At 33.3% G+C, this 12,185-nt stretch overlaps 2 protein-coding genes across 6 annotated transcripts in view; one reads left to right on the top strand and one right to left on the bottom strand.

The window, feature by feature from the left end:
- The first annotated feature begins 1,041 nt into the window (after positions 1 to 1,041).
- LOC120087970 lies at positions 1,042 to 4,263 on the top strand. Of its 4 annotated transcripts, none has more exons than XM_039044994.1 (5): positions 1,042 to 1,258; positions 2,001 to 2,077; positions 2,156 to 2,257; positions 2,369 to 2,485; positions 3,586 to 4,263. In XM_039044994.1, the coding sequence occupies exons 2-5, from the start codon at positions 2,015 to 2,017 to the stop codon at positions 4,042 to 4,044; spliced, it is 741 nt and encodes a 246-aa protein (XP_038900922.1). In that variant the 5' UTR covers positions 1,042 to 1,258; positions 2,001 to 2,014; the 3' UTR covers positions 4,045 to 4,263. The 4 variants fall into 4 exon arrangements, with proteins under 4 accessions (XP_038900922.1, XP_038900925.1, XP_038900921.1 ...); XM_039044997.1 differs by having other exon boundaries at positions 2,159 to 2,257; positions 3,586 to 4,261; XM_039044993.1 differs by lacking the exon at positions 1,042 to 1,258 and adding an exon at positions 1,279 to 1,911 and having other exon boundaries at positions 3,586 to 4,262.
- A 4,972-nt stretch (positions 4,264 to 9,235) lies between these two features.
- LOC120088266 overlaps positions 9,236 to 12,185 on the bottom strand; it is a 31,274-nt gene continuing 28,324 nt past the window's right edge. For both annotated transcript variants that reach the window (XM_039045420.1, XM_039045421.1), the window contains 3 exons: positions 10,547 to 11,999; positions 10,209 to 10,403; positions 9,236 to 10,041 (listed from right to left, as the gene is read on the bottom strand). In XM_039045420.1, coding sequence (XP_038901348.1) covers positions 9,571 to 10,041; positions 10,209 to 10,403; positions 10,547 to 11,999 — 2,119 coding nt within the window. In that variant the 3' untranslated portion in view covers positions 9,236 to 9,570. The remainder of the gene's footprint in view (positions 10,042 to 10,208; positions 10,404 to 10,546; positions 12,000 to 12,185) is intronic.

The raw sequence follows: 12,185 nt of genomic DNA, 5'->3' as shown, positions 1-12,185 counted from the left end.
CAAATGAGATCTAACCTCTGTTTTAAAAACCTATGTTTTCTTTTTTATCTTTTGCTTACGTCAACATAAGATAAAATTACTAAAATGACCTAGCTTTTAAAGTCGTAGGGCCCATTTGGTTTAAGGTTTTAAAGATAACCAAGAATTAAGAATACTTGTGAATAAAAAATCAAGAATGACTATGTTTGGTTGTACATGAGAATATTATCAAAATTTTATGGTAACATATTAGCTTTATAATTTACAAAATTAATCATGGACGCTTCTATAAAATTTTGATAGATTAATGATAAACAATAAATTCAATTCAAAGTTTTGAGTAAAATTAATTATTTAACTACCAACTAATAACATTAATTAAATTATTAATTACAAATATTTGTAATAAGTAATTTATAATTAAAGTTACTTGATTAATATATTAATTTGATGAATTCATACAATTATGATATATTAATTAATAATACAATCAAAATCAGTTTGAAAAAAATAAATACAATATTTTGTGATTTAAAAATAATGCATTATAATTAATCAATGACAAACTAATTATAATTATTAAAAATAATCTCATAAAATATTAATCATAATGATAATTAATGAACTACATAAATAATTTATTAGTGAATTAATAGTATTAATGCATCGACTCTTTGGTGTATTATATATATAATTTATTTATTTATGAACCTAGAGTAGTTAAATCTAAATATTATAATTTAAAATTTAAATATAATTTTCTAAATTATAAATTTAATATTCACATATTAAATAATTTTAATAATATAAAATAAAAGAATAAATTCATATATCAAGAAAATGCATATTTTTGGATGGGTATATCCCATGCATGGGAATAGCTTATTCTCACGCCTAAAACTTCAAAACTTGTACATAACAAGGGTATAGGTATTCTTTACTCATTCTCACGCTTATTCCCATCCCATTTCCTCGATCCAAATGCCCCTTAGGATTTTTCCCTTTGATTTGTATGCAAGGTGTCGCCAATTTTTTCCTTCCTTCTTTGTTCTACAACATCCCTCCCTGCAATCTAAACCCATGGAAGATGGAGTGTGAATCAACGCAGGACCAAGAAGCAAGATTAAGGAGAGAGTAAGATCAAGGAACAAGAGGAAGAAGCGCGAGGGAGAAGCAAGAGGAAGAATCCAACCACGAAAGGAAAAAAGTTACCTAATTAAAAAAAATCAAAAAAGCGAGAGAAAAGAGCAAGAGCGAGACCAAGAAGCGAGAACGACAAGTAAGAGCAAAAAGCCAACCATGAAGTGAAAAAACAAAGAAAAATTGCAAAATTGATGAGGAAAAAAGATCAAAGAAGGGATTGGAAGGAACTAGATTTCATGAGAGTGCCGACCCCTCGCATTTTCTGGGATCAAATGAGTGTCATTAGTTTTCTAAACTTTGGTCAAATTTCAGTTGGGTCCCGAAAAGAGGTTATCCGTACAAATTTTTCCGAAAATATGTATTTTCCTAAAATAAATATGAAAAAGTTTAATACTTACAAAAATTGGGGAAAAAAAAAAGAAAAGAAAAAAACTTGGCAAAGTATAATTGAGGTACAAAGCAAAACCTAAGGCAAAAGTAATGTTAAAAAACCACTTGGAAGCGGCCTCACCTTTTTGCTCTGTTTGTTTGATACGCAACAAATTGGAAAGAACTTTAGAAAAATCCAAAGAGTGAGTGAATGAATGAGTGTGCGTTTATGCGATCAACAGAAGAAAACAGAGCAGACGACAACAGTTCTTCCCACTTGTCTTCTCTCCTCCAATTTCTAATACTCTCTTTCTCTCTATACTCTTCTTCATCTGGGTTTCTTCTTCTGATTCTTGCCATTTTCTGGGAATTTTTGTTTTCGCTTGATTCTTCTTTCACTCTATTCGAGATCTTTATCAAGTAATCGAAAATGGGCCACTCTCTGTTTTCCATTCTTGTTTTCTTGTAAGCTCTGTTTGATTAATTCTTACTCTGTTTTTCTTTGACAGAGTTGTGAGAAAAAATGAATGCCAAAGTTCGAGCCAACATTCAATTTCAGATACAGAAACCGTCGATTCTTGACAAAGTAAGCTCTCAAGGGAAATTAAACAGAAACAAAAGGGTATTAAATTTGTTGCAAGATTGAACTTGTTTCTTGTGATAGCAGGAGGAAATGAAAACAGAGATGGTTGATGAAAAAGGTGGAATCAAGATCAATAATAGACCAGGATTGAACAGAGAGAAGAAAATGGCATTGCTTCAAGATGTATTATTTGATTTTCCTTCTTTTTCTCTATTTTTGGGGATCAACCCAAATTTTGTTTTGGTTTTTTTAATCAAATGTTCTTTTTTCTGTTATACTCTGCATATTTGACAGGTTGATAAGCTGAAGAAGAAGTTGAGACATGAAGAGAATGTTCACAGAGCTTTGAAGAGAGCTTTCACTAGACCTTTAGGAGCTTTGCCTCGTCTTCCTCCTTATCTTCCTCCATCGGTAACTCTCTTTCTCTTTAGCTCTTTCTATTTAGCCTTTACATATCTTTAAAATCAATTCATAGATTGTGAGTCGCTTGATTTTTTGGATACTTCTAAGATGTTGTCTCTTTCGTTCTACTATTTTTTTGTCCTATTCTAATTTTTGTATGGATAGCCCTTAAAAGAGGTCAAAATGAAAAATCCCCCTTTTAGAAAATTAAGTTTTTTTACCATGGTGAAATTAGCCTAATAATCCTTTGAAGCAAGCATAGTAGTCATGGACAACCGAGTCTCACTACTAACTCTCACTCCTCTCGTTACTCATTCTCGCTCTCAATGACTCATGTTTTTGCTCTTGTTATTCGTTCTCAAGAGCAAGAGTGGCTATCAAGAAGAAAAAAATGAAACGAAACGATACAAGAAAGATTAAATGAAATGTCTTTTCAAATTTAAAATACATGAAGCAATAAGTGAGAATAAGTAACGAGAACAAGGGCAAAAAGAAAAGTGTTGAATCATCGAGAGCAAGAGTAAGTATTGAGAGGAGCGAGAGTCAATAGCGAGAATTGGGCATTAAGGAATTGTTACAGTAATTCCAAATAACGCAAACAAAATGTCAAAAAAACTTAAGTAACATCTGATAATCATTTCTTTTTTATTTTTAGTTTTTTAATATTAAGTCTATTTTCTCCTCATTTCTTACAATAGTTTGTATATTTTTAAGTACAATAGTTAAATTCTTAGCCAAATTCCAAAAACAAAAACAAGTCCTTAAAAGCTATTTTTTTGTTTTCAAATTTTGGTTTGGTTTTTTAAACCATTGATAAGAAGTAATAACAAATGAATAAATTTGGAGGTAAAAGTAGTATTTATAGGCTTAATTTTCAAAAAAAAAAAAAAAAAAAACCAAATGGTTACCAAACTAGGACTTAGTTTTCAAAACAATAGGTCTTTTTCATTTGGACCCCCTAAAAAAGAGTCATCCATATAAAATTCTCAAGAAATAACTCATTATCTTGTAAACATTGTGAGATCTATGAATTCTTTTCAAAGTGAGATCCTCAACATGTGGTAAGATATGCATGTTCATGATGTTATATTGCATTCTTGTGCTTGCAGACACTTGAGCTTCTTGCTGAAGTAGCTGTTCTCGAAGAAGAAATTGTTTGGCTTTCAGAACGCATTGTGAATTTTCGACAACATCTTTATCAAGAAGCTATCTTTGTCGACGCAGTTGAGAGTATCTCAATGAGAAGTTTACAGTACGATCAATCAAAATCTTTAGTTTCAGATGAGCTGATCAGTTCACCAACACCGACGACATATCGACTTCAACCAGGGAATTATTCTGCTAGGCTCTTGAATGCCCAGCAAAGCTCTTGGAAATCCAATTCACCTTCAAAGGAAAATCAGTTTTCTTCTTGTTATGTGAGAGATAAAGTTTCTCCAGAAAAGAAAACCACCAAAATTGTTAGTTCATCCAAGAAAACTAAGACACCAACCAACCGTGAAGCTGTAGAGAAGAGCTTAGATGCTTTGAAGTTGCAAGTTTCAATTGATTGTTACTTTGTACCATAATCGCAAATTATACTTGGATGTGGGGCTTGCAAAGTATGCCTTTGTGTAAGAATAGTTTTGAATACTTTTTAGCTTCCCTTTAAAAGTTAGATGTTGATAATTCCATCGAAATTCTACCTTCTTGATTTTACATCGATTTTGGAATTTCCATACTTATGCCAAAAAAAAAAAAAAAAATTTGACTTACCTTAAAAATTAATGTTATATGACCTTTTGTTGATGTCATCATTGGACTATTGATTCTGCCTTTGCTTCTTGTTTCTCACCCTCACTCTCGTTTCTTCCTCATTTCTCTCTGTCTTCCCTTTATCAATTCTCACTTTTAGTTTATCACTCTTGCTCTCTTGTATTACCCTGAGTTTTTCGCTCTCACTCTTACTCTTGCAAGAGCAAAGAGTGAGAGTAAGAAGAAAGAGTGCTTACATTTAATCATCATGTCAGAGAAAAAACGAGATGTGAGAGCAAGAATGAGCAACGAGAGTGAGATCCTAACTCACATGCACAATGATCCACTTTTGTAATTTCATGTTGATATGGTGTAAGCAAAACGTAAAAGAAAAATTAATTTTATAAAGTGGGACATAATCTACTTTGAGCTCAAATGTTGAGTTACTTGTGCAATTATTTCATGTGAGTAGTGAACTAGTGTTTCTATTATATTGTAAAAAATAAAATCCATGAAATATAAAATTAAAAGTAAGAACCAAAATGCCCCTATAATGTGAATTGTGAAATATGATGTAAGTAAAAAATATAAAAAATATTCTAACTTAGTTAAAAAGTGTAATTTGTAAATATAAATATTTGTTTTGAATTTTTTTTAATAATTTTTTCAGAAACATTCATCAAGTCGTCATCATCAACAATTTTATAAAATAGAGACCTTAAAATTTCCGTTGACATCAATATTTTAAACCTTGTGGATATTAATAAAAATATATTTAAATCAATACTTATTTTATACATTTTTATCAATTTTTTTTTTATAAAAATATGAATTCATCCTTCAAGTTAATGTGAAACTCACGAAATGAACAGCGGCCTCTAAAAAATTTAATATGATGCACTTAATATTCTTAGGCAGTTCAACTTTTTCTAAGCTCTCATTGAACCTACGATCTCTTCAAGATTGTTGGGAAGATTTTTTGTAGAGTTAGGCAGTAGATAATGAGTCTCTACAGTGAAGAATCCATCCGTTTTGTTCAAATGAACACTTTGGAATTAGATTTCTAAATTTTATTGATTAAGAATTAAAAAATGTCATAATGTTTTAAATAATAGATAAAGTTTGTAGGTTATAAATTAATCGATAATGGAAATAACCCATCTAAACATAAGTCAATTGTTAATTAATGTGAATAATCTCACTTATAAGTTAAAATATTTTGAACGCTCAAGTCTTGCCCAATATTATCATTCCATGTTAATAAAATCTTTTTAAAAAAAAAAAACGATTATAAATTATAAGAAAATTTATAATAAATAGGACCTATTTTTTCTTCTTTTTTTAAAAAAAAAAAAATTATATGCATTAAAGAAAAGAGGTTAATGAAGAAAAAGTAGTCTATGAAAAAATAATTAACTTCATTTCGGTATGCAGTTTTTTGTCAAAAGGATAATGATTAGGTGCATCTTAGACTACATCTAAGTCTTGTGCTCTCTACTTTTTTACCACACAAAAAAATTAAGAAAATTTTTATTTTTCTTTTATAAAAGGTAATTTTATATTAGGTGTAACTTAGATTACATATAAAATAGGTATAGTTCGAGTGCATCTAAATATTTTCCTTCGAAATATTCTCATGTCATCCAGTTATATACATAGAATTCACTTTTCAACCACATTATCAAAACAATTATTATTATTATTATAAAGAAAAATAAATTCTATGAAATATCATTATGAAAACTACTCATTGTCTATCATTTTGGTGCCATCTATAAATCAAAATAGAAATTATTAATTATAGACAGCCATGATTAATAATAAAATTTGAAGTGTAATACCAAAAATAAAATGTCATTATTATATATTTTGGAGAAGTCAATAAAATCAAATTTTATTATCATGCTAGACAAATTAGTATTTGAACAAAGATCAACATCGTAACCCCACCAATGATCCGCCTATGATATATATATTTTGTATCATTAATTTCTTTTCCTTTTTCTTGACGAAAGAGTGTACCATTTTGTTGTATTATTGGAAATTATTTGCCTTTCCTTTTGTTGTATTAAAGGGTTTTGATAATTGATATTAACTTTAGATAAAGTTCAAAACCATCCCACTTTAATTTACTTCGGAAAGTGAGGCCATGCACATAAATTAAAGTGTGATTTTCAAAAATAAAAAATTAAGAGGAACTAATTACAAAATTTAATCATCTTCTCTCTTCTCCATCTTTCCCCTTTTTTCTTCTTCTTCTTCTTTTTTGGTTCGATCTCGGTCTCTCTCTCTAACCCATGTACTATCTTCTTCTTCTTCGGTCTGATTTCGGTCTCTCTCTAACCCTCACACTCTAACGTTCAACAGCTACTGCACTCATGTCTAACCGTTTGTTTAGGTCTACATCGCAAATCTGGTTGTATGTCGTCGCAGTGAGTCGATTTTTCTCTCTCTACCTGATTTACTCTCTCTTCCTCTAACTCTTAGATCCATGCAACCCAATCTTCATCGTTACTGTCTTTTCGCCACCAGCGTTAGAGTTTACCAAATTTTTTACCGTAATGGATAAGATTTGGGGCGTTTTGGATTAATTTTGTTTGGTTCTTGAACACCCATTAAGTTTTGGTATTAAATTGATTCACTCATGAAGTTGGATGCTAGATTTGAGTTTTGTTGCTTTTGAATAGTTGTGGTAGACATTGTTATCAATGTCTATCACAGATAGACGCTGCGTTTATCAGTGATATAAACTGACACAAGTCTATCATTGATAGACACTGTTAGAATATCAGTGTCTATTAGTGATAGAAACTACTAGAATTCTATCATTGATACTATCAATGATAGAAACTTATACAAGTCTATCAGTGATAGACGCTAATAGAAAGTCTATCAATGATAGAAACTAATAGAGAAATTTATCATTGATAGAGACTGATAAAAGTTTATCAGTGTCTATCAATGATAGAAACTGATAGAAGTCTACCATTGATACTATAGTGATAGAAACTTTTATAAATCTATCACTGATAGATATTGATAGAAGTCTATTAGTGTCTATCAATGTTTTTTTTTATTATTATTTCTGTAAATAGTTTGATATTTTTTCTACCTGTGAAAATTTCTCTAAATTAAAATAATAAGAATGAAATTATGAAAATCTAACCCTTGATTAAGCTTATTGTTGAGTAATTTTGGACGAAAGGGGCGATCAACATAACATAAACAAAAGCAACAAGACCAAAAAAAAATAACAAGATTCAGGCCAAAAACAACTTAGGACCAAAATTAGCAGAGGAGGTTGGATTGGGCCTTTGGCCCACGTCAACGTGCTCGGTCTTGGGTCTTAGGTCGAGATTGAGCTTAACAAAATATTTTATGGGACATGCCCCAACCAAAAGCATCATCCCATTACAAGAATGAGCCTAACAAAATGCAAAATGGGGCATGTCCATTGCATGCCCCGATCGGTTAAGCTAAAGGGTTATCCTAGTGTAGTTTTGAAATTCTATCAGGGATAATATCTAGGTCATCTACTACTATAAATACATTATCATTATAGCTTCAAGAAAAGTAAGTCATTCTCCAATGTCAAATTCTTAACTTATTGAACTTATTCACTTTTTGAAATAAGCATATTAGAGTGTACATATCTTTTTTCTATTTTGTTGGTTATATTTTCTCCCAGAAAATTACAAATTTATTGTTGTTAACGTAATGGTCAAACTATTTTTCATATTCATATTTTTCTATTACAAACTAAGCTAACAAAAAACGAATTCCACGTTAGCTCCCATTCAATGGTGCCATCCTGGTTGCAGTTGCATGGTAATTGTATTCATTAGTTACAAGTCTCACTGGAAATCGATTAGACAAAAATGACATTTTCAAAATTACAAAGATTAATTTTCAGAATTAGTAATCAAAATTAGAAGATCTTAGAAATTTACGATCTTATCTTGTTTTAGAATTTGAATACAGGCTAATGTTATTTGATTTAATTAACAAAATTTTTTTTACATATTTAGCATTTGGTTCAGATATCTTTGCAATGGTTCAGATATCTCTTGTTTCAGCCATTTATGCAATAAAAAAAAAAAAAAAAAAAAAAAAAGGTCTCGACTATTATAAAAAAATTATACCTCCAAGTAAAACTTAGTGAGAATTCTCAAACAATCAGAAAACTCTCAAGTTCTTGAAAACTAAACACTTCATGAAAATCAAAATACTTTAAAGATAAGAAAACGTCTTTAAAGACTTTATCTTCAGAAACACCCATAAATAATATTTGACTTTAACCTTAATTTAATGAAATAATGACCTGACCATTATGTGTTAATGTGGATTGGTATATTATAAATAGTCTCGAATTCAACCAGATTACCTTCTTCCTCAATCCTTATGCCACTGTCACCGTCCACTAGTCGCCATTGCATCCCACCAATTATCAACGCCCATCTATCCACCACCAATCACAACTTGTCGCCGTCGCAGCGTCCTGCTTGTTGTACACTAGCAACCACCTCCATGACTGCAATCTCTGCAATTTCTCCACACTTCTTCATTACATCTCCCTCTGTGCTTAGAATTCAGTAGTTTGATGGGTGCTTTGTGTTTTGGTGGCTTTGATAATACGAAAACAGTGAGATTGGAAGAGCAGAGGGGAATAATTATGAGAAACAGATCAGGGCATAATTCGTTAAACTAAGAACAGAGGGAAGGCGAGAGATTGGTAGAGAAACTTAAAAGTGCATTTTTCTCTCAAAGTTTACTTAATTCTTAAAAATTCTAAGACTTAAAAAGGTTACATTTTAAAATCATTCGAAACAAAATGCATCAATGGTTGAAAACATACTGAAGGTAATTTCCCTTTTTAGTTCAGAAATGTTTTGGTTGGCACATACAAAAGGTTGAACAATGATGGGTTTTCATAAAAATTTTACGTAACACTTTTGTATACATACCATAAATAATTTAAAGTGTTCGTATTCCTTAAGACCCCAAATCCAACCCAAAAAGCTAATAGAGGGGGAAAACATTTAATAATAGGCTTTAGTCTCACTAGAGTAAATGAAATGTACAAAACTGAGCCAATGCTACCAATCATTTACTACAAAGAAATTACATGGAAGGAACTTATATTAAAACAAACGATCCCAATAGAGGCCAAAAAATGGAGGGAAGGGAAAAGAAGAAACCCACATACAAACATACAAACTATATAATATAATACAACAACTCGATCAGTTCTTCAAATGTATTCTGTTCAGCCGTGTTGGGGATTTGTTGGGGAATATGCAAGCAAACTCACTAATGGCCAAAACCATGAACGTTCATCTTTGAAGCAGTGCCAAATTGGTTTAGCCAAACGGTGAAGGTACAGGTTCTGCAAGAGCATCTGATCTTTTTATGCTTCCCATGCCACAGATTATGCATCCAGGAGACGTTAGAGCTGAAAATTTAGCACCACAGAGGTCGCATACATCATAACCAATCGTTGACAATCGGCTGAGGGTGGCTGCACAAAACATCGAGGGATCTTCCTGTGGATCGATGGACTTGTTCATCAAACCCCTTTGAACACACATGTCAATGAGGCTCCTTAACTCATCTTGCTTGCTTGCAGGAGCTTTGGAGAAGAGAAGTTCAAGCATCTGTTTAGAATAGGCGAAATTTTGAACCTCCATATTCCGTTTTATGGCAGTTCGAATGCAATTTATCCGATGCTTTGCCAGAAGAGGCAAAGAACCTAAATGGCGTGATAGTCTGCCCATCTCATCTTTGGCACTGAGTGCGCTTGGTCCTTGTACCTTTTGTAATCGTCCAATTTCCTGCAGAAAATGCAATTCTTATACAACCAAGGTCTGGGATGCTAGAAAACAATTGTACTGCTGAAGATATTTGATTCATAAGATATTTGCTTTTATTTTCTACTTGGCAAAACATCAATAGCTAGAAAACAATTAGTGTACTACTGAAGGACCTCAGAAATCATTACCTGAAGAAGAGTCACAGCTATCTTGTACTGAGCACATATGGTTGCTTGAGCTTTAATATCAGCTCCTCGAGAATGGTCTTTGGCAAGTGCCAGAAAAGCTTCATCAAAACAAGACAAAGCATCTGAAAGATGATTCTGCTCTAGATGCGCTAACCCAGTCTTGAAGCATACGGAAGCAGCAGCACCACGGGGAACCTGCATGAAGAAATTAAGGTTGAAAATGATAGAGAAAGAAATTAAGACAAAATTAAACGTTACTTTAGAGCTAGAGAGAGGCATGACGGCATTGCAAATAGTTGAGCATTTATACACCAGTTGATACAAAAGGATTCGTGAACCTGTCCAGGTCGCACAGAAGTTGCTTGAGGTGGAGGCAGCTTTCCAGAATCAACAGAATTTGGAACTCCTAGGACACTGAGATCAATAGGCTGAGAAGGAAGTGAAGGCTGAGCTGGTTGAACTGGCTGAACTGAAGGCAGCATGGCAATGGGCTGACCCAAGGATTGTGGTGGTACACCACCATCAGGTAGTCCAATTGATTCGAATGGTACAGCCGGTTGCTGAGAGGCTTGAGGGGGAACACCACCATCTGGAAGGCCAACATTAACTTCAGGTGCATTGGCCTGGTTGGAAGAGATCTTGTTGCTCTCAACTCCACGGGAAGCTGGATCTAACTGTGAAAGGTAAGTTCCAGGAGGAGGAAGGGAAGCTGCAATCTGAAGAGAAGGAATTGTATTTTGGAAAAAGTCCTCTGGAATGGGTCTGGCCGCAACTCCGGCAGTCGTGCCCTGGGTAGAAGGCTGTAGGACTGGTGCAGGTTGCATCATTGAATCTGTACCAAAAGGATCAACGGGGGCGGCAGAAACAATTGGAGCTGTTAAAGCAGTTGTAGCAGGAGGTTGAGATAAGTTTTGCACAAGGTCCTGGGTGCTGCCAGTCAATGACTTTGTTCTGCTAATGGGTGGACCAAATCCTTCCCCGAGTTTAAATTGCATCGTAGCTTCTTTAATCTTTTTCACATCAACTGTTGGAGATGTAACTGGTTTATCTCGTATTCTAATGTGCAGCTTTCGTGTTTTTGAAACATTCTCTTCATCACTGCTGCTACCATCATTAGCAGTACCATACATCGTTTTCTTGAACTCTTCTTCTGCTTTAGCCTGTTCATCTGCAGAGGCTGAACTAGAAGATTGTTTCATAAGAGATTCCAGACCCATCAAATTATCCTTTGACTCGCCATCAGAAGATACCTTGGATTTATTAGAAATGGATTTTGCTAAGGGTGTTTGAAGCCCAGTGGCCTTGTCAACATTTCCACCAGCCGGTGTAAAAGATTTGACCAGGCTGTCCTCACTTACTACTTCAACAATACTGCCTCTACCTTTAACTGAGCCAAGGTAAACACCGATATGATCCGCCACAATCGAAGGAATAGAACCATCATCTGTTTTCATATATGGCGTCACTTCTGCAGCCAGTTCCCATTGTGGTATAGCCTTCAAGTTGGTGGGAGTTTTGATTTCCCAGTTTCCACCACCCCATTCTGGACCTTTGGGAACCATGCTCTCGGCAGCAAAATTTGCAAAAATGCCTTGTGTCCATCCTGTAGATCGGACCCTTAAAATTCGCTCACAATATCGCCTCAGTTCAGAATCTGTGCCATCCTCTTCCAATTTTTGAGCTAAACGCCGCAATGCACTGGGGTTAAGGTGGCAGATAAATAAATCAAGTATGCTTTCATTGTCTCCTATAACTTCAAAAGTTTCTTTGGCACTATCGAATTGACCAAACCTGCAAGCTTAACTCAGTCAGATTTAAAAATTAAAAAAAAATAATAAATAAATAAAAACTTTTCTAGGAAGAAAATTGTTAAGAGATACAATCTCCCAGAGGGAGAGAAGAAAAATAAAAAGAGACAATAGCAGCCAGAAGGAACTTTCACAAGTTCCAATAAAGGAATCAGGGAACCACAACTCA

The sequence above is a fragment of the Benincasa hispida genome, chromosome 10 (genome assembly GCF_009727055.1).
Source record: "Benincasa hispida cultivar B227 chromosome 10, ASM972705v1, whole genome shotgun sequence".
Classification (NCBI taxonomy): Eukaryota; Viridiplantae; Streptophyta; class Magnoliopsida; order Cucurbitales; family Cucurbitaceae; genus Benincasa; species Benincasa hispida.
The sequence above is the reverse complement of the archived record's forward strand: the minus strand, read 5'-3'. Positions and strand labels throughout refer to the sequence as shown.